Source organism: Danio rerio, chromosome 14, assembly GCF_049306965.1.
Source record: "Danio rerio strain Tuebingen ecotype United States chromosome 14, GRCz12tu, whole genome shotgun sequence".
NCBI lineage: Eukaryota > Metazoa > Chordata > Actinopteri > Cypriniformes > Danionidae > Danio > Danio rerio.
In genome coordinates, this window is record NC_133189.1 from 34,657,530 (window position 1) to 34,681,314 (window position 23,785).

Consider the following 23,785-nt stretch of genomic DNA (forward strand, 5'->3'; position numbering starts at 1 on the left):
GCTTTTGACTTAAAGCCTTAGAGCTACTGAGACATATCCAGTGTGACAGCTTCCCTCTAGGAAAAAGATCTTTTTTTCATCATTATTACGCCATTATCACCTTACTCTAATAGGCATGCATTCAGCCACATATCATGCATGAAATGTGTGAGAAGTGCATTTGTTGAGTTTAAAAACATATTCCTGATGGTGTTATCAGCAATTCCTCCGTGCATGTTATATTAAAGAAAATATATGCTGTCTTATTCTGTTATCTAAAAGTAGAGTTTTCCAACCGCCAGATGGAGATGAAAAAGCATCTGAGCAGTAATAATAAACTGCCCCTTAAAAACAACCTTTAGAGCATGCAGCTGTCCATTTGCACATACAGCCAAATGTATTCGTCATAGAGTAATGTGGTCCAAATACTCTTTGGACTGTAGTTCAGCACCATGCATTAGCTTTGCATTGGAGGATGCCTGTCGGTGCCAGCCTCTTTATATAAACCACACTGAATAGTTGCAGTTTTATCTCTCTAATACACTCTCCATTTCAGACGTCAGAGCTATACATTTAGTGTGTCAGAAGTTAAACGGGTTATATCATATGTCTTAAATACTTTCCGCTTGAGGTCCACTTCTTAAGTTAGTCAGGGTGTTTTGACCCTGTGAAAAAAAAACAGTGATAATTTCAAAGTTTTCATGATCTCTTTAACACTTACAATTACTGTAAATGAAAGACTTTATGCCATTGTGTTTTTATAACATATCCATGTTATTCTATTTTCATTTGGGAGGACTCCTGCAATAGGTTTACAACCATCAAGGTCAAAAAGCATTTTCATTTTCTCATACGCTTCACATCAGCTCTTTTCTCAAAGTTCAAATTATTTGATTAATGCCCAAAAATGTCCTTACAAAGTATATCTAAACAACTATCGCAATTAAAATGAAATGTGTAAACATATTGTCAGTTCACTGAGAATAATAGGCAATCACAAACATTTGTGTTTAGATCATGAATGCGCTACGAATTCTATAAATTATGACACAAAGAATGAGATTCATTTCTAACTTCAATGACAATGAAGGGAGTTTCTGTGTAAGTGCCAATTACTATTTAGCGAAAGTGTATACTACCTGGTCAGAATATATATTATTTGGAGGCATTAGGCTAATCTGTTAGGAATCACTGTAAATCAGTTTTGAAAGTAATGCTGTAATTGCTGATGATTAATTTCTGTTAGTTCTTTTTTTATTATTATATACAGCTAAACATACATTATGATCTCCAAGTGGCCGTCTCCAAAATTAAACCAAGAATAGACTTGTGCAGTAAACATTGTGCCCGCACCAGTCTTATTAAATAAGGTTAATATTAAATTGAACAAATGACCAAAAAAGATATATGGTTGTTAGACTGTTGTCAATATGCTTGTGTTTATAGGCTATTGGTGTGCGTGTACCATTTTGTGCAACACTTGTATGTTTAAAACCACCTCCAAGGATACTGGAAGTCACTGAAATTGTTATTTTAGGATTCGCTGGCTGCAAAATTCCAGAATCCCTGCTTTATATGACAAGCAGTGCATGCAAAATCACATACATCCCGTGTAGACACAAATACATCATAATTTATGCTTGTCAAACAGTGGGTGAGACGTACATGAACATTTACCATGTTGTAATTTTCACAGCGATCATGAACTACTGCACTGTAAAAAATACATTTATAATTGAATGATTTAAACCTGCTCCCAAGTCAATTAACTTTGTTTTATTCTTTCTTATAATTTCTTATACATAGTACTACAATACATTGAGTCATATTTACTGTAATACTTATATTTACTTTATTTACATATTTACTTTAATAATAATTGTAGTATTGTTGAATTAACTGGATTTGTGTTCTGAGTTATAGAGCTAGAGTTATATTCTTATTAGCACACAATTCCTGGCCCCTGGCTCAAAAATGTCACGTTAATTAAAATCATTGTGATTAAGTATTATTTGGCATTAGCTTGTGTTAAGTTAGCTATCAGTAACACTTTATTTATGTACTTGTATGATTAATGTGGTGGATTATACATAATACACAATCTTAAAACAAATTCAGCCCATCTTCTATTAATCAAATTATAGGCCTACAACCCTACACATTTCAACATCATAGAAACCTCAATACCAATAGAAAACAATGTTTATGACTAATTTGTTAGTGTTGGGTAAAAAAATCACATACAGTAATGTTTGTGTTTGTTTGGAAATGAAAATTTGGTTCACATCAGAACCCAACGGCAGGCTAACATCAATGTCCAACATTAACCTAAAATTTTGGTCATCTGACATCACAACCTAAATCGAACATATTAACTTCTTTTGACACAAAGCAACCAAAACCAAAAATCTGCAAGGCTTGGTTAACTCGTTCAGTTTAAGTTAAGGTTAATACAATCAAAATTTGAGTTCACGTAAATTGTTTCTGTTAAGTACAATAAGCTTTTTTTTAAACATTGAGTCAAAGGTACTGATTTAATTAATTGCACTGCTCCATTTTACAGTGTTGTGGGTCATGTCTTTGACAACATATCACATGCAATTCCCTTGACTGTATATAACAGTAATGATCATGCTTTTTAAAAGGTTGTTGAAGTTAAAATTGATTTTACAGACAGTTCTTGATTTTGGTCGCACCAAATGGCTTGACTACAAAAACTTTTCAGAATAAATAATCATAATAGGGGCACTTAAAATGTCTGTGAAAATGGCTTTTACGACTTTTTGCAATAAGGTTTACTTATGGTATGTGGCTATCAGGCACAATATAATTGCCTCATTCTTCAGGAACAGCAATTCTGCATTCATTACATTGTGACAAAAAAGTCTGCACTTTAGCCACACAAGCTGTTAAGGTCAGACTGACATTATCAAGGACACTGTTATAAACAAACGTTCCTAATTTTGGGATCCTGAGTAAGACAAAGCAGATTTAGGCCGTACTCACACTAGGTACAGTTGCCTCGAACCGGGCCAAAGCACGCTTGTCCCCCCTCCCGTCTCCCCCGACGGCCCGCGCTCACACCATACCGGGCCACGGCACGCTTACGTCATCGCTGCTGCGCTGTTCAGAAGCGCTCTCTATGGCAAGCCTTTTTAGCATTTAAATCTTTGTTCTGACTCCATAAATATATTTAGAGATATATCTAATTATATTTTGACTAGTCATAATTATAATTCGACTAGTCAGAATAACAATTAGAGATATCTACAATTGCAAATGTACTAGTACGAAATCAGATTGGAGATACCTGCAAATATATTATGACTAGTCATATTCCTCCATTGACTTCCATTGAAAAATATTTGCAGATATCTCTAACTGAGTTTTGACTCGTCACAATTGTAATTAGAGATATCTCTAACTGAGTTTTTACTAGTCATACAGATGTCTTTAATTCGTAATATTTAGAGATATTTACAAATATATTTGAAGATATCTCTAATTAATTTACTAATAGTCGAATTGCAGTTGTAGGTATCTTGAATTGGATTTTTGACGAGTAAAAACTCAGAGATATCTGCAAATATTTTTCAATGGAAGTCAATGGAGGAATATGACTAGTCATAATATATTTGCAGGTATCTCCAATCTGATTTCGTACTAGTACATTTGCAATTGTAGATATCTCTAATTGTTATTCTGACAAGTCGAATTATAATAATGACTTGTCAAAATATATAATTATATCTCTAAATATATTTATGGATAGTCAGAACAAGGTTTAAATGTTAAAACGGCTTGCCATACGCTCTCATTTAGCAGCACAGTGGAGATTTCTCTAGTTATATCCTTTCAGTCGTTTGTTATGCAGTGACATGCAGTCAAATATTTCGCCAAACAGTCCTTAGGGATGCGGGGACACACAGTCAGATATTTTACCGAACAGATCCGCCACTTTTGGCGCTCATAAACAATCAAAGCTCTCGTGCTGCAGGAATGAGGAGGTCTGCTGAAGGCGCGCAGCTGGCGTGCTGTGAGGAGTTTGCGTCTTTAATAAACTACGGCAGTTTGCGATCACTGAACAGTAAGAATGATTAATAAATCCATATCAAACAGTCCCTTAAAAGTCACGTCTCGCTTTCGGTTTCGGGCTTTGGCGCGTTTCGCGCTCACACACAAGCGTACCGCGCCAAAGCCCAAGTGTACCGCGCTCAGGCACACCTCTTCCAACCGGGCCAGGGCCGGCCAAGTGAACCGTGCTTGAGCCCGATTCAGCGCACTCACACTTCTCAAACGATCCGGGAAACGGGCCTGGGCACGGTACGGATGGCATAGTGTGAGTAGGCCCTAACATACATTCTTTTTACTAGCATGCAGGCCCGGATTAAGAACTCAGGGGCCCCTGGGCACATTATCTTGTAAGGCCCCTACCTGGCCGCACCACTGTATAGTTGAATTAAAAAAATAAGAATAACATAATAATTTTTAAATAAAATCTAATAATCTATAATTTGTTGCCCACATATTTAAAAATTGAGTAATTGAATAAAAATACTAATAAAGCTAGTAAAAATTACTGTTTTTAGTATACTTTTTCAAGTTTACTGAAACAGTACAATATATATATATATTGCTTTTACAAACTTATAGAGCATATTATTGGCATGGTATGTAACACACAGTGCTTCTCCAATCCGAAATTACACACACTATGATATAATAATATAATTTTATTATATAGTTTTTACAGAGAGGGAGGCACCTTTATTAGGGCTAAACATTATTAACCCGGTTATTAGGCTAGAACTTTTTTTTCTCGTAGATTAACTCTAAATTTGTAATGACCGCAGAGAGATTGCCTCTCGCGCAGTTCAAATCACATGTATGAAACCATTTAGGATTTCCTGTAAAATATAATGATGAGGGAAGAAGTCGTGGTAAGTTACTTGGGATGTGCAGGGTTTCTTGGGTTATTAAAGGTGTTTTCTGTCAGTACTTGTTTAGCCTGCATTAATGCATTTGGTGTAAGCTCCACAATTAATAATTAAAAGTTTGGGATCTTAACACCAACGCAACATAAGTTATAAATGATGGCAATTTTGCATATGTTTATTAATCCTAAGATATACAATTTTTAGTCTTTTGAGAGTTATGAAGTTACAAACAGTCAAAAACACATATGTACTGGGTAGATAAAAACACTGTTAGATTGGTAAAGATGGTAAAGATTAAAATCACTGTCATATGCATTTAACGCTCCAAAATAAATTTTTATTAACATTATTTAACCAATAGGTGGCGACAAACAGCCATCAAAATTATGCCACTGAATAATCCCTTAAAATGATCTATGTAGCAATGAAACATGAAGTTTTATGAGTGAATAACTGAATCATTTATTGAAAATGAAACTTAAAATAAATATGGGCTGTACAAATTATAATGTTGCATTTATACATTTACCGTTATCAGCGTAGTGACTAGATGTTTCAGACAACTGAATATTTACAATTTATTTTTACTCAACTGACTATTTAAAATAAACCTAATTCTAAGTTCTGTTTGTTAAAAACAAAAGTGGCTTGCAGTACTCTTTGTAATAAATGGAGAGCAAATTACGTTTGTCTCCTCCCCTTTTTGGCTGATCCAAAAAACGGTCCGATCCATGACTAAAAAAAACAAACATAATGTGATCTGAACCATGCAATTTGTGATCCGTTACACCACCAGTTGTCAGTGTAACTCGAATGATGCACAAACAACTCTGGGTTTTGTTTTTGATCCAGGACTTGAAGAGCAGTTAAGTGCACTTGAACAAGTCACAGGAAAAAAATATCATCTTATCTGAAATGGAACAGATTAATGAGTTGGAGTCCGGGAGACAATTTAATGAAGAAGAATCCAATACAATTTTGCATTAGCTCATTCATCAAGAATGCAGATCTTAACATTTATTGACATGTACCCTCACCCTCCTATCAGAACACATTAACACTGGATCTCATTACACTTTACCCATGGAATTGGTTACTCCAGAGGACACGCTACAAATGAGAATATTCCAGCTTTCTCCATTTAATTGACATTATGTGTTTTTACTCTAAACTGTAGAGAGAGAATGTAATGTTTTTTTCCTCTTTTGGTTATATAATTCTGAATTAAGGTTGCATTTGATCTATACAATGTGACATAAATAGAAGCAAATAGCTCCAGCATCAGCTGTCGTACATACAACATGCTTATACTCTCGCACACTAACACAGGCATATTTGTTTACCCTTGTATATAATAGAAAAATACCTCAACCATCAAATCATGTCACGCTATCTACTACGCCTTACTGGCAAGCAGATGGGAGCAGATATATAAGAACAGACAGCTTGGTTTACTGGCAAATTCCAAAGATACGATGATCTGATGACTACCAAATTGAAAACCTGTTTCGGTTTTACAAACTTCTGACAAACAAATGAAGTACAATGCCATGTGCTAAGCAATTATCTTTTTAAGTGCACTGTTCGTCTCGCTGCCATTTTATTGATACAACTGGACATGCTATACGTGACCTCTTTGAGCTTCCATTGTGTTTTTTTTTTTTTTTTTTAAAGATCAGAGTTGAGGTTGAGGTATTCAATTGGATTGAGTGTAATTACGTTTTGAACTTTGTCAGTGCTCAGATACGAGGAATCCTCACTCATATTACGGAGAGTGTGAGAAAGGGGATACAGGACCATAGTCATCAATAAATCATTAAAGTGTACTGGAAGTTAATTCTGAGATAGAGCCTTTGTTGTTTAGCAGTAAGGAGAGCCTTGAGTTTTGGTTTTATCATTGACTGTGTATCTAACTCTATCAAGTTTCAGCTGGGAAACTTTGTGACTCCATTTCAACTTTTTTTTTTTACTTTATCAAGTGACTATTTAGAATAAGTAAAAGAACTGGGAGTCATTTCCAAAAAGAATTAATTCCCTGATTCTGAGAGAGTATATTCCAAAGTTCAGAATCGATTCCATAAAGACAATTGACTTCACTTATCATTTTAAAGGAATTAGTTTTACCCTCTTTTGCTAATAATAATCAGAAGTAACTTCCAGATAATGGTCAGATACATTCCCGTGAGCAAATGTGCATGGTTCACTTCAATTAATTGGTTTTAATAACCATATCTGCAGTTTTTTTTGTTTTGTTTGTTTTTTTACTTCATTCATTCATTCATTCATTCATTTTCCTTAGGCTTAGTCCATTTATTTATCAGGAATCAATTCAGCGAATGAATGGCTAACTTATCCAGCATATGTTAGCGAATAACCTCCCAGCTGCAACCCAGAACTGGGAAATATCCATACACACTCATTCAAACTCATACACCATGACCAATGTAGTTTATTCAATTCACCTATAGCGCATGTCTTTGGGCTGTAATGGAAACATGGGGCACCAGGAGGAAACTCATGGCAACAGGGGGAGAGCATGCAAGCTCTACACAGAAATACGATCTGACCCAGTCAGGACTCGAACCAGCAACCTTCTTGCTGTGAGGCGACTAGTGCTAACCACTTAGCCACTATTTCGCCTACTTTTCATTAATTTAAGCTAATAGTGTTTGTTTAAGTCTTAACTTAATTCTGTACCTAATGTTCACGATATTGACACATGAATGTTGTTTGTTGTACGTGCCTTAAAAAAAAGCATGCTTTAGAAATTAATGATGAAACTGAGTTATAATCCTCAAGGTTTGAGCCCCATAAATTATATATAAATTATAAAAACTGATTCATGATGTGTTTTTTCAAGAGTTCACACTTAGCTGTTGATTAATATTAAAGCTTGTTTGGCATGCTGTCCTGGGAGAGAGCCCTGGGCTCCCTCCCGTTAGCAAGGCGAGAGAGGAGTTTGAGCTCAGGTAGATCTCAAAGAACTTCCCTGACTTATATTTATATGGCTTGCTAAGATCTTGACTTTGCTGTCAATTTGGTATGTTACTTAGGTTATGTGTTTTTTGGACTGTGGAAGGAAGCTGGAGAACCGGGGGAAAAACCTATGCGAGCTCAGAGGAGAACGTGATCTTGTTTAGTAGGGACTTTAACCAGAGACATTCTTGCTGTGAGGCAACAGTGCAGATCACTGGGCCGTCGTGTTCCCCATCTAGAAAGGTAGGGGAGTAGGGGTGGGTGGGGGGTGGTTCTTCAAGATGAATATACTGAGATAAGAAACTGGTTATTTTTAGTGAGTTAGGAAACATCTGATTAGTGAATCAATCATGAGCTGATGCGGGATCAGCTGTGATCAATCATAAGGATGTGATGCGAAATTAGTTTATAAATAAGCTTCACTTAAAAACTTTTTTTACTTTATTTATATTTCTTAATAGTGTGAAAATCCTGACTCGCTGAAATGGTAAAACCGTTGTAATAACCAAACATCCATGCACATCTGACTCACAGATAAACAGTTTATTTCAGTATTGTAATGCTAAAACTTTAGTGTACAGATTACTGCTTCTGTTACATGAATCTTAGACACTATAGTGTGATATGCATGCAATAAAACTCATGTGTTCGATATTGCTTCCTTTTATTAATGGTGAGGAGGGTTGAATACACACAAATTGAAGAAGTATCGCAACTACAGCGAAGAATGGATTCTCTGAATCAAGTTAATAAATTCCAGAAATAGGAAGTGGAATCAGGATCCAAAATATTGGAATCAAACAGCCCTAAGTCTTAGAATTAATAACTGTCTGGCATTGGCTTTCACAGGAGATTAATTTATAAGCACACCACTGTTTTGTTCAACTACGTATTATGATGAACTTTCAGTAAACCTCAGGTTTTTAAATAACATGGACACTTTATATCTTCTAGGAAGAGATACAGCCATGTGAGCACCTATAAATAGAAAAGGCCCTTACTGGGGTTTGAATACGAAAAACCTGACACGTAAATTCATGTGCGCATAAATTACCTACCTCAGGCATTAAAGCAATTTTCGAGCAGATCTGTGAAGGAACAGACAGCATATTCAGCTTAATTATATTTGTGATTCGTTGTGACACAGCCATGAGTGAGTCTCGTTGTGGTTCTGCTCCGGGTCTTTGAGCGACTGTGAGTCCTCTGTCTTAGCAAAAGCGTTTGAGAGGTGAAGATGAAATTTTTTGGACTGAGCAGTGAGCACATGAGCCACCAAAAGGACATTTTGAGCTTTATGTGAATTAAAGAGAGGCCTGTGGTAAAGCCTGAGATATTGTTGGGTCAAGATAAATGGTAGGGGAGAAAGAAAGAGGATGGAAAAGACAAAGGGAGTGTGACAGGCATATCGGTTACCGAACAGTCAACTGAAGGAGGAAAGAGGAGGTCATAGAGGAAACAAAGAAGAGATAATGATAGTGAAGAGAGTCACCTAGAAAGTGGTGATGGATGGGGTCGGCGTTAAGTGAAAGAGAGAGAGAAAGAAGGGTAGAGAGTCATCAAGCAAAGTAGACTGTGAAGAGGTTAAGAATTGCTGAACGCAATGTCATTTTCTGCTTGTCCCTGAAAAAAAGACATAATTGTGAAATACTTTCTTAAAAGGTCTTTCAACTCAAGCATTAAGTAAGCATTAAGTAGGGGATGATGTACATCTAGTAGGTTGCTCTCATAGAATCATGTGTATTTGATCATACTGAAGAGGTTTATTTTGAAATTACATCTAGCTGGATCCACATTGTCATAAGCTATTATAAGCTACTTCCCACAGAAGTACATAATTGAGCAGGAAATATTGAATTAAGCTGAAATATTTTTAGCTCCCTACACAAACAACATTTATAGTAGCTTTAATTAAAAAAACAACTGAACAAGTACAAACAAGATGATCATTTAAGGGATATTATAAAATCATGCCTCTTTTTAGATGGATGCCACTTCGGGTGCCACTCCTGTCAGCTAAGAACAGGAAACTAAAGCTACATTTTGCACAGGCTCACCAAAATTGGACAATAGAAGATTGGAAAAACGTTTTCTGGTCTTTAAGTCTCAATTTCTGCTGTGACATTTGGATGGTAGGGTCAGAATTTGGCATAAACAACATGAAAGCATGGATCCATCCTGCCTTCCTGTGGTTCAGGCTGTGGGTGGTGGTATAATGATGTGGGGGATATTTTCTTGGCACACATTGAGTTTATTAGTACCAATTGAGCAACGTGTCAGTGCCACAGTCTACTTGAGTATTGTTGCTGACCATGTCCATCCCCTTATGACCACAGTTTACCCATCTTTGGATGGCTGCTACCAGCAGGATAACAGCAGAATCATCTTAGACTGATTTCTTGACAATGAGTTCACTGTACTAAAATGGCCTCCACAGTCATCAGATCTCAATCCAACAGAGTACCTTTGGGATGTGGTGGAACAAGAGATTTCCATTGCGGATGTGCAGGCGAAAAATCTGCAGCAACAGTGTGATGCAATCATGTCATTATGGAACAAAATCTCTGTGGAATATTTCCAGTACCTTGCTGAATCTATGCCACAAAAGATTAAGGCAGTTCTGAAGGCAAAAAGAGGTCCAACCCGGCACTAGTAAGGTGTACCTAATAAAGTAGCCAGTGAATGTAAATAATTATGAGGCAAGAGGTATTGATGGAATTATTGATATTATTTCATTGATATTATTTCATAAACCGTGCATAACATATTTCTCCTAGCAAGATGATGAACAACATTATATTATTTAATATTTATTATTACTCATAATGCCAGCAGATGTACAAAAATATAGTGAGGTTGCAAACCCAGATGGGCAGTATGTTATTCTAACTGTTTCCTTCTGCAAAACATAAGTAAGTCAGAATATCCGAATTTAACAAATGTGCAGTATTTTCCATTCTTTTGCACTAGTACTTGTAACTTAAAAATGAAAATGGTTTACATTAAGCGACATATGGACATGCCAAAATGCCCATGTTTAAATTGTTTTTCAAAAGAAATAGTAAAAAAAAAGGCAAACTTCAGCTCTCAAAAGACAAATTTAATAGGACAATGTTTAAATCTACATGGGCTTCATCAGGCTTTTTCTATTGTGTTTGGCTTGATCGAGCACCTGCCCTTAAGAATTTCCTAAATGTGCGCACACTGATGTTTTCTCTAAGTTGTATTTCAAAACACAGTTACACTCTGTTATATGATGATGTCCTTGTTACAGATGAAGTATAAGTTGAAGTGCTTAGTAATGTTAACTACCAGCATGGTTTTACTGTGAGATTAAGATTAGGTTTGGTTTTAAGATTATTAGATGTATTTACGCAAAGTGTAATATAGTGAGTACATATAATAAAAACATTGTAAATAAAATGCATTGGCTGTATTGGCAGGTATAAGGGTTCAAAATAAGAGTCAAAAGAGTAATTATAGTTGTATTTAAATAAATTAGTTACAGATTTAAGCATTTACAGGAATACATTAAGCGCACTTTAGCTAATTGTTAACTGAAATGCTACAATGTGGTTAAAAACAGTTTTAATAAATACAGTTACAATACAGTTAATAATATTAGAGTTAATCACACTTTATCTTAAAGCTTAATTCTTGCTGTTAACAAACCTTTAAAAACAAAACTCCTAATTTGCTTATTAATAGTATGGTAGTGGTTAGATTTATTTTGTAGGAAAAGGATTTAGATCATGCATAAAAAGTGCTTTTTAACCTAGGGCTTAGTGGCCACAAATGTGGACAGCACATTTTTGCGCTTAAGTGGCTATTTAAAATACTTTGAATGTTTTATATTTTGTTACAGACATACTGTGTCATCCTGCAACAGTTTTGCAGCATATGAAATGTCCCAAACACTATTTTTTAACTATCCAAAATGGGGGAAAATGTTGTTTTTACTTTCTGATAATCAAAACATTTCTGTTAAATATGCATTTAAAAAAAAGTGATTTATGTAAATTCGGACCACGAGTCTACATATATGGACATAATTTTTCTACATCATATCAAAAGATGATACTTAGGTTTTTATTCCAATTAGGTTCCAATAAGCCCAAATAGCAAAGAGAAATAAAAAATGCATGTAAAAAAACACCTTGGGCCTTAAGAGGTTAAGCAATAAACAGCCAATATGTTAATTAAGTGGATTTTAATAAATAAATAGTTTAGAATTTGCTTCCTTTTCCTAAGTGTTATCATTATTACTAACTTTGTCCGTACATTATTTCAAAACTGGTGGAAAATTGGTTTTAAAAAAACAGCTGACCATTAGAATTGCGTATTCAAGAGTTGTCTAACAAGTACAACTTTCACAAAACCTAGAAGAAATAAGGATTCATAAATAAAAAAGTAATATGAGAACTATTTGTTGGAGACATTGTTGTGTGAAATTCACAAACATTTAAAGATGTCAACTTCTTCCACAGCAGTATTGAAAGACTCTGTTAAAATGCCATTGTGTTATCAACAATGTTTGGTAGACAAGGAAAAAAAAAAGAGTGATCATTTCAAGTGACATTTAGGTAGAAGTTTGTGCGTCACGTTGTGCGATTTTGCCTTTATTTAATGGACAATTGCTGTTTTCTTGCAACATAAAATGCTTTTCTGTATTTTCCTGGATGATAAATAGCATCAGGACTAAATTGAAATAGCACAATTCAAGGATGGAAAAAAGCTAGTTGTTTATCTATGTATATATTTATTTGATTACTTCTTGGTTTCCTGAAAATGCCCTGGAGCAACAATGGCTGCCATGAAGAGGTTATTCTTTTTGGAGGTTTTTTTTTTTTGTCCCAAAAATGCTTTGAAAGCACTTAAGAGACCTCTGGCTGCTGTAAGGATCCTCGCAGAGTTGAGTCAAGGACGTCCAAACATTTCATCACTTTCTCACCTTCTGTACAGGCCAGGTGTGAAGAGACTGCTCACAACAATTAGTCGCACTAAACAGGCTATTACCACCTGGTCTGCTCATTAACATGTTTAATTGAACTTTATATGCGCGCCTGTGTGTGTGTGTGTGTGTGATATTTCTGAGGATTATAAAAAGAGCAAAAGTACAAATGTTACAAAATCAACATATGATTAAAAAGATTATTTTAAATAATAGTGTTTTAGACCCAAACTAATTGTCTTTCCAATTGAAATATGCATTTTGCTTTTATTTAAGATTTTTTTAATTCTACATTTTAAAATAGTCCTTGCCCGATCCTTCTCTTTTTATAACAATATTTTTTTTAAAAAGTAATTCTTTATTCATTCATTTAAAACTAGAATTGAAAGATATTATATAATCAAAAATTCATCACAGTATATGTTTTTGTCATTTTATATCATTTATTTATTTAATTACTCCTCATTGTGTCATTCAGGATGCCCAATCACATTCTCTGTTTATTATAAAGCACAGGTGGATCATTTATAATATGACCAAGCACAACTCATGGACATGCACCGAATATTGACACTGAAGAGGACAAACTGTTGAACAAAATCATTATTGTTGTTTCATGTGCACACAAAAGTATTCTCAAACAGTAGCATGAAAATCTTCTGGTTGATCCACCACAGGCATATGGTTTGTTTTAAGGATTGTTTTTGGTATCTTTCTGAACTTTGAATGAGTCGGGAACCTTGCTGTTTATGGAGGATGAGGGAGCTCTCCGGTTTAACCTAAAATATTTTAATTTGTATTCTGATGTGAAGCGAAGTCCTCACGGGTTTAGAATGACATGAGTGTGAGTATATAATTATATAATTTTTTATTTTTGGGTGAACTAACACATTAAGTTTATACATTTTAAACTTATTTGTTAAGTTATACAAATTTAACTTAACTTTTAAAGTCAGTTTAACTGGTTTAAGTTGAAATTTGGATTTAACCCATTGATTTAATTATTTTCAGAGTAAAAAAAAAAATAATGGACATGTATTCAAAAAGCACTTAAAGCGCTAGTTCACCCTACAAAGAGACACCATATACTGTATGGCTTTCTTCATTTGGTCAACTTATTTTTATTTTGGTCAAGTTATTAAAAAAAAAAAAGCCATCTCTCACTATTAAACTTTTAGATGTTTTCTTTTTATCTGTCCTAAACAAGACACACAAGATCATAGTGAAAACGTACCCCTGCCTACATTTTTGGAGAGAGCGAATTATGTAGTCAAAGGTATGTCTGGCTGCATTTCATCCTTAAAATGAATGCTATGGGGTGTTTTGAGAGCGCAGACGGTTTCTGTTTCTTTTCGTGCTAGCAGCTGATCACTTACCTCCGTGTGGATGGCTTTTCCCCTGTTACAAGTTTGCCCAGTGGCTTGCTGCGTACGTTGTAGGACTTGGGAGGTGGAGCGGAGTTGGCCGCGACGAAAGTGTTAAAGTCCAACAAAGAATGGTTCCAGAAAGAACATAAAACAAAAAAATAAATAATAGCATGGATAACAGGGTGAAAATGTGGTAAGATCTGTAAAAGTGGTAAAAATCAGACCGAGGGGGCTTTTCTTTGTCTGGATTGCTTTTGAAAACACTATCGGATGGGTTTAGAAAAGGTGGAAGGGAGGTCAATCTTTGCTTTTGGAAACACTATTAGTTGGACTTAGGGAAGGGGTTGGGTATGTGGATCGGTCGGTTCGTCGTTCAGTTAGTCAACAGCGGCCTCTGGTGGATTCACACAAAAAGAGCAGGCACAAATGCCATTCGTGAGAGAAATTTGAGGTCTGATAAAGCATAAACAGCAGCCTTTGGTGGATTTGTGAAATCAAAAAATGCAATAAAACATCCCTCCTAGACATATTTTGTGCTCTCCAGAAATGTATACAGGGCTACATATCCACAGTGACCCTGAGTTGAAAACAAGTCCAATAAAACTCATCCATACTTAATAGAAGAATTGCTTCACATGGCTCCTGGGCTGAATAAGAATAAGAATCTGTTTAAAACTTCATATACAGGTTTGTGTAATTCTAACAGTTACTGTAACAGTGACTGTTGCTATTCTGTTAACAGTCTGTTACAGCTGCTCTTCAACATTTACCAAATATTTAAGAATGACATTGATTGTATGCATTGTATTATATGTGTCACTAAGAGTATAGATATATATAGAAATCCCTTTCATGCACCTCTTGTTTAGCAAAGAGTTTCCATCTGTTGACATTTGAAATTCAGTCATCTATTATAAGCACACATGTCTTCTCTTCTGTCTTCATTGGGTTATATGAGTGCACTGGTGCAAAACATTTAGACACTTAAAGAGATAGGACAATTAGCTGTTATTGTTAATGATGAGCTATTTTATAGTGGTGACTTTTTCTTCAGTAGAATTAGATTTTTCGAAATTGTTGTTCTTGGCAATTCCTATAATATAAGCCACTACCAATTGTCACTTGTTGGGAGTCAAAAATGATAATGATGAATAAGTGGGCACACACTCACACGTTACATTTTGTCTAAGTTGCAGCATCTAGGATAGTCACAATATGTAATATTTTGCAATTGCAATGCAATTTGGATTACACTATTGCACAAGGTGTTAAATTTGAAGAAATGTCATCAAGCTCCATTATATAGATATATATACATACATACATACAAATAAAACATGTATAGATCCCAACACACTCATTCACAGAGACTGTTAATGCATTTGTTGTTCATCAAGGATCAGAGTGACCAAACGATGACAGAAGCACATGACTGTATCACGGCAAGGTCAACCTGTCACACTGTGTTACACACACATGTCCCGTTCCTCGCCTCAGGCCTCTGTCACTACTCGTCAAAGCATTTAAGTGCTGTCGCTCTCATACAACTATTTGTAAGACATGCAGTAGACCTGTGTTCATTCAAGTGTACTGCTGTGGGAATTATTATTACATTTCCCACAATTACCGGAGCATCAATTGGCTATCAGCAATATTTTTTAAATGAAATATATATTATAGGAATATTTTTGAGATGTGCATTCAAATAAAGCTGTATTAAGTCTTGATTATAAGTGGACCATCAGTCATGCAGATAATCTGACTTTATTGGAGTGTGCTGCCCTCTGTTGTTCTGTTGAGTGTGTAACATGGAAAGAATTGTATCCCTTGATCCTTTTCAGATAAGTAAATTACTTTAAATGTAGAACTTCTTTGCAGAAAAAAAGTAAATAAATAGCATAAACTTAACCCTGAAATGATTTCAGACAAAATGAATTCATCTGCTCTCATACAGTTGTACTTTTAGATGTAAAAGTTGATCAGTTGTTCACCTTTTGTTAGTCATAATCATGCCCTACATTCCTAATGAGTAAAATGCTCCTAATTATTGAAAAAGAGCACCAGCAGATGATCTTCTTATCATTATTACCATAACGACCCTACTGAGAACATCTGCTGTTACCTGGATCATCAACCTTTGCAAATGCAACTGCACAGCTTCAGAAAACTTTTAACTCTCCTAATGAGAGTTTTAGATTGCAAATGAGGGGTTTAAGCAGCAGGAGAACAGTGAAGGATATAGAGATGTTGTTTGATTCTCATATTTTTTTTTTCTGTTGCCTGATGCTATCTCGTTCTTTACTGCCTCAAAACAAGGCAAACAAGCACACAATATTAATGCATAGATGAGACACAATGCATTGTCTTAAAAAATATTTTCATTTTTGTACATACACATCAACAATTTAAAAATCACTTCGACAAGGGTAGCATAACAAACACCACATTTAACAGACAATGCAGACCTGTCAATGCGTAAAAAAAATCGAAGACAAATAATTTTTTTTTTCTTTTTTAGTGACAGTAATACTGTACGCATTAAAATTTAAAAAAGTAACATCAATTTGGTCTCTGATTACCCCAGATTACCTCATATTACAAGAAACTACACACCTGTACAATTCTCAGACCTTAAACCATATATATCCAGTGCTCAGCATAAATGAGTATGTATATTATACATAAATGTGTATATACAGTTGAAGTCAGAATTATTAGCCCCCTTGAATTATTAGCCCCTCTGTCTATTTTTTCCCCAATTTCTGTTTAAGATTTTTTTCAACACATTTCTAAACATAATAGTTTTAATAACTGATTACCAATAACTGATTACTTTTGTATTTGCCATGATGACAATAAATAACATTTGACTAGATTTTTTCAAGGGACTTTTATACAGCTTAAAGTGACATTTAAAGGCTTAACTAGGTTAATTAGGTCAACTAGGCAGGTTAGGGTAATTAGGCAAGTTATTGTACAACAATGGTTTGTTCTGTAGTCTACCGAAAAATTATAACTTAAAGGAACTAGTAATTTTGACCTTAAAATGGTGTTAAAAATTAAAAAAACGCTTTTATTCTAGCCAAAATAAAAAATAAGATTTTTTTTTCAGGAAAAAAAAATTATTATCAGACAAACTGTGAAATACTCTGAAAATTGCCTTGCTATGTTAAACATCGTTTAGAAAATATTTTAAAAAGAAAATCAAAATAAGAGGGGGGCTAATAATTCTGACCTCAATTGTACATTAGATTAGTCAGTAGCCAAAACGGGATTTTTTTAAATTTATTATGTGTTTTATTATATGTTTAATATTTTATTCTAAACAAAATAACTTAAGATCTTGGTCCAAGAAAAGTACAGTCAAATCAATATGTTGGAGGAAAATATTAAGTTTTTTTTATAAACAGGAATAATTAACCAGAAACAACCCAATTCTGTAGTTTGTAATTTGTTTTTGCAATAAATCATTTTAATTTATTTTAAATTATTTAAATGAATGTATTCCTAAAGATATTAGCTGACCATTTAATCGATATAACCGTTTAATAAAACTGTTTTGTTTAAATGCCCCCAACACTATAGGCTATAGTTGCTAAGAAATGAATAAAACACATTTTCCAATGGGTGTACTCATTTATGCTGAGAACTATATATTATGACTGATTTATACAAAATAAAAAAATAATTTGTGTGATACTTCATCCACACCACTTGGTCTTGGAATAAAGTACAAGAACACTCTCAGTGTATTTTAAACAAACAAATTACTAAATGCACCTTCAAAGTAAGGCTGTGTTTCATTGAAAAGGGATATTACATAGGCCCTAATCCCTTTGAAGGAATGAGCTTTTAAATATGAATGGTCGTGGGGACCAAAAAAACTCATCTTGTTCATCCCAAATCAAAGCCTGTTGTGTCCAAATGATCTTCTGAATCCCACTGTCCTTCACAGCTCCAACTCTGATTAAACATGCCTTAATCAAGGTTTTTGGATTTACTAGAAACTTCTAGAAAGTGTTTTGAAGTTATATGGAGCTGCAAGACATTGAACAGGATCAGGATTCGACACCATTGGCCAAATACCGTCAAAAGGTTTACTTTGCAAAGTGAGATTCAGGGATGAAGGGTGTAAAGTATACCATTGAAATGCAATCATGATCACATCAGATATATACTAAATCATGGGAGCTAACAGTGTCCCATTCCTTGTACCCTTCAAAATCCTTCATTCAAAAAAGGCCCCTCAAAGCTGTCAAGTCTGAGTTTGCTTTGGACAAAATTGTGTACACTGCCTTTCAGAGGTGGATTTATTCCAACGGAAACACAAGCCTGCATTGAATGGAGCATTCTAATGCCCAGTCCAGGTACTGTAGGTTCAAACTACATCCTGGATGACCACTGTATAGTTTAGTATAATATTGTGGTGTCACCTTTGTCCGGTACAGTTTACTATAAAATCCTTCATTACAAAGGACGATACAAAGTGGACAGTTTTATACACTTCGGTATGTATTGAATGTTCAATTTTCTGTGCCCTTAGGAAGCAGATTTATCCTGTATCCTGTATTTAGAATGTGCTTCATTATGAATAAAGGCAGGTAATTATTCAACGGTTTAAACTCTGCAGGACAATGTCATTTCTGGAGCAGGAATGTTTTTCCCTTTAGAGTTAGAGGAGGAAGGGTGTTAGGACTAAGAAACTGTTAACCTTCAATACATTTCTGTATTATCTTGTATTCTTGGTGCCACAAATTAAACACACCAAAGAGTCATAGAAATCAACAGCATCCCATGAATGTACCCTTCAAAAAAATCTTCATTAAGAAGGGCCAAAAGAAATGTTCAGTTTGAGGATTTCAGTTTGGATTGACCCTTCATTATGGCAGCCATCATCGATCTGTTCCTTTCTGAGGCAGATTTATTCAGTTTGAAACACTGAAGAAATCTGCGATTGCATGTGGGGTGACTTACAGTATCCTATTTGACAAGATTTGACTTGATGACAAAAGACAGACGATTCTGCATGAAAGTTTAATGGTGGTTTCGAATTATAGTACAGAAACCCACTGCAGTCACACCTCAGCCTCTGGTAGTGTTGCCAACCAGGTCTTCATGAAGTTTTCCATGGTCACTAACCATAAAATTGGATTTCTAACCACTGGGGAATGAAGTTTAGAGTTGTGTGGGTCTCAAACAGGACTTTCCAAGAAATCCACAGTCTCAGAGGACCTTATATGTTGGTCTTGAAGCATCTCTGCGGTTGTTTGGACGGACTCTGGGGAGTCAGGGCTGGGATGTTGACTGGAGGTCATAAAGTTTGACCTCACTGTTGGGTGGATTGCATGGTGGCCCTCTGGCCTGGTTAACTGGTCAGAATTAGGTAGGAGAGTTGTTAATGGCAGGAAAGTCTCTATGTCTTCGCCAACAGTGGTGAAGTCCATGTGGACAGTTTCTGGAGAGGTGTGTATCGGTGAAGTCATCTGCACAAACTCATACTGCAGAAAACCTTGAATTCCAGGAGAGTAGATATTCTGCTGCCAATCTGAGGTATCCCAGTAATAGCCTGTTGGAGTAAGACATTATACACACTGTGAAAAACGAGGTTTTCACACAATTCATTCATGTTGTCCCAACACAAATCGATAAAATTAACTTAAATTTCAGTGGATTGAACATAAAACAATTAAGTTGTCCTATTAACAAAATTTCAATAATTGTGTTAACTCAGTTCATTTTAAATAATTGGTTTGAACAAGCTAGAAATTTTTTTGTTGGAGCGCAGTTACATTTATTAGAGATTCAATTGAATTGTATTTATCATGAGAAAAACGAGTGTTTAACCGCCAGCGGAGTTTTGTCTCCACTGGCGATTACTACCTGTAATCCATTGGAACCACCAGTGGTGTTTTCTCTATTGGAGGTTACCTCCTAATGACATACATCTCCCAGAACTCTTTGCGCTAATCACTCCTGCCTCAGCTGACAGCCATTTAAACTCATCATCTCTGATTATACGGACTATATGCACCTCTAGGTTTCTCTTTCACATTGCTAGTATTGTTTAGCTGTTGCTGTCATTGTGTAAGCGGTTTTACTTGTTTTTTTTTTTTTTTGTTTCCCGTGTTTTCAACTTTAGACTTTTTATTGTGTTTCTGATTCTTTGCTGCCTGCCCTGAACCTTTCTTCTGTTTTTGGATTACACATTTGGATTGTCTACTAAACTTTATTCTAATTTTCGATCCCTGCCTGCCTGACCATTCTAAATAAAGCTGCATTTGGAACTATACCCTTATCTGCATACCATACATTCACAACAGAGTGTCGGTGGATAAAAAATAATACAATAATAATAATAATAAAAAATTGAAATATTAATTAATTAAAAAAGCGGATGCCCTTCCAGCCACAACCCATCTCTGGGAAACATACACACATACACACACACACACACACACACACACACACACACACACACACACACACACACACACACACACACACACACACCACAGACAATTTAGCCTACCCAATTCACCTCTACCATATGTCTTTGAACTGTGGGGAAACCAGAGCACCCGGAGGAAACATGCAAACTCCACACAGAAACGGCAACTGAGCGGAGGTTCGAACCAGCGACCCAGAAACCTTCTTGCTGTAAGGCGACAGGACTACCTACTGCGCCACTGCCTTGCCCCATATATATATATATATATATATATATATATATATATATATATATATATATATATATATATATATATATATATATATATATATATATATATATATATATATATATATATATATATATATATATATAAAAAATACAACTTATTAGTGTAATGCACATTTGAATTTTTCTAAGCCATCACTCCAGTAGTGTCATTCTTACTTTTTTGCTAATGTAGAATGTGTTAGAATGAAGTAGAAGCAATCTGCATAATATTTTTTGTAAAACTGTTTTTTTATATTTAGAATTCTTTGATGAATAGAAAGTTAAAAGGAAAAGCATTAATAACCTCATTATGATTACTGGTTGCTTTTGATCTATTAAATGCATAATTTTATGCATTAAATTAAATGAAAACAAAAAAATACTTGTGAAGATGCTTGAACTTAAAGGTAATGTATATCATCACATCGTGCGCATTCACAAAAAAAAAACAAGAAGCAGTTCCACAACACACACATTTTAGGAAAGCTCACATGTATCTTCAGATGATGGCATGCTTTGATAGCTCAGAGGCTCATTAATCTCAGACAGTGTGAAAGATCTGAGTGCACTGGTTTGAAAGAACTTGTTATAACTCCTCCGAGTTAAAGAAGATTAAACATCAAAGTGCCCTTGAGATCGATGCAAGTGCATTTGATCCAAAATTGTTACAGCCAATTCACGAGGACTTATCAAATTCACACAGCTGCTCGGTGTTACCAAGCTTGCTAAAGCAATAGAGCATGAATGAATGGTCTGATAAACAACAAAACACATCAACTATTGTGTTTCCAAGGTACCAAAGCAAAGAAATTGTTTTGACCAGTCACGGAACAAGAAAGACATGTTTTCAATACTGGTTCAAATGGCACAATGAATCGCCATGTGAAGTTGGAACAGTAAGAAAATGAGCTGAAGTGAGATGTAATAGAGAAACACACAGACTGATGACTAATTAGAAACTACTAACATGAAGTGAGATGAAATATACTGTATACCTTTTGCTCACCATGTCAATCTATGTTTTGACAGGGTGGATCACTCTGAAAGCTTGTAAAAAGCAACAGAAATATACACAACAGTCATTAAATCAGTCTTTGCACTTACTGTGCAGACATCTCTAGAAAAGACCATGGGTCAGATTTACATAACAGGGTGACTTAGGACAGGAGCACAGTGTTTCCAAAATGCCAATTAGAGCAAAATGTTCTGTGAATGATCACAAATAAGAAGAGCTGTTGATTTGTCAGAGTTATCTAGTAACTGTGTTTCGTAAATGTAGTGTCTGAAAGGGAAACTGATGTAAATGCATATGGAATAAATAAAGTCCTTGATTTTTTTAGCTGTAGCATTAACTGGATGTCTTTAGTAAATCATGACAATATTTTTTAATGACAAACAGAGGTTTTGCGTTGGCACAAGTTGTTAGTAAATCTGACCCCTTGTGCATTAAACAGAAAAAATTATGTAGCCTAAATCTCTTTAGTTACTACAAGACTATTTCATCAAAGTATAATAAGCACCATAAGGATAAACAAAATGGAGGAATACTATTAAATTCAATTAAAATGTCATTGATTAGCAATGGTATTTAATATGCATATTTTAATGTTTTTTTTTGTGGTCATAATCTAATTATGTATTCCAGTTATGTAAGGTAAAAGTTACATAAACCAATATTACACTGTAAAAAGTGATTAGTTACTTTAAAAAAGTTAGTAAACCGTTTGCCTTAATAGCAACACGTTGTTTTTAATTTAATATAAAATCAGTAAACCCATTCACTTAACTTTCATAATTATACACATAGTTTGTTTATTCATTTAAGGCTACGAGTTTGAGTTTAAAAATCACTTTTTTACAGTGTACAGTTGCTAGAAATCTAAAAGAACGGTAATATTGTATTAAAAAAAAGGAAAAGAAAATTCACTGTAATAAAATATATATTTTTTCTAAATGAAATAAAATTAAATAATACATAGTGCTTTATTTGAGTATAGTCACAACAAAAAAATATAATATTAGAGTGAAACATTATTTGATTGGTTAGTTATTAAAGATTAATGAATATATAGATCTTTATCAGAAAATGATGTGCATGTAAACATTAAAGATATTGTTAAGTCAAACCTACATGCTATAAAAATACCAAAGCATGGGTTCTAAGTTATACAGTACATTACTGTTTATTATTTCAGCATTTACAATCCTGTCTTTTTGAATCTGTTCAGAATTTGTGCTCAAGTTTAATCCATATTGGGGCTAAATTCATTCAAGACACAGCAAAGATGTAATTGTTGCAGTAACTGATTTTTGTGTTTTATTTAATGCAACTTACTGTTGTCATCCATGACATCTGACTGGAGTGAGCATGTGGACTGCAGCCCTCTATTATCACGAGAAAGTGAAATATAGTCATCCTCCATTGCTAAACAGGAAGTCAAGTCTAGTATTTTTTCTGGAAGAATGAATATAAAAAAACAGCATTTCAAAGTTACAATGTAACAATTTTAACATGCTGATCCATGTTAACAATATGCCTTTTCATGTTTGAAAATGCTACTTCGTGCAAACAATTGTGAGCTATGTTAGAAATTGTCAAAACAATAACAGTGCGCTGCTTATTCATGTTCATCAAGTGGATCCATGATTGCAAAATGCTAATTAATGTTGCAAATGCTTTTAACATGCTTACAATCTCATAACTATGTTAGAACCATTAGCAATGTGGTAACCATGGTAATACTAGCATACATTGGATTCATAATGCTAACTTGTTAATTAATTTTGTAAACATGTTTTCAACATGCTTATTCATGTTATGAAAGTTAGTAATATGCCAATCCATGCTTACAAGAAACAT

At 34.7% G+C, this 23,785-nt stretch overlaps 1 protein-coding gene and 1 long non-coding RNA gene across 4 annotated transcripts in view; one reads left to right on the forward strand and one right to left on the reverse strand.

Moving 5' to 3' along the window:
- The window catches only part of LOC141377537 (uncharacterized), a 188,243-nt gene that overhangs the window by 80,598 nt on the left and 83,860 nt on the right, over positions 1-23,785 (forward strand). The gene's annotated exons all lie outside the window — the stretch shown is intronic.
- The window catches only part of fat1b (FAT atypical cadherin 1b), a 75,653-nt gene continuing 68,435 nt past the window's right edge, over positions 16,568-23,785 (reverse strand). For both annotated transcript variants that reach the window (XM_073921998.1, XM_021472822.2), the window contains 2 exons: positions 23,261-23,380; positions 16,568-19,773 (listed from right to left, as the gene is read on the reverse strand). In XM_073921998.1, coding sequence (XP_073778099.1) covers positions 19,400-19,773; positions 23,261-23,380 — 494 coding nt within the window. In that variant the 3' untranslated portion in view covers positions 16,568-19,399. The remainder of the gene's footprint in view (positions 19,774-23,260; positions 23,381-23,785) is intronic.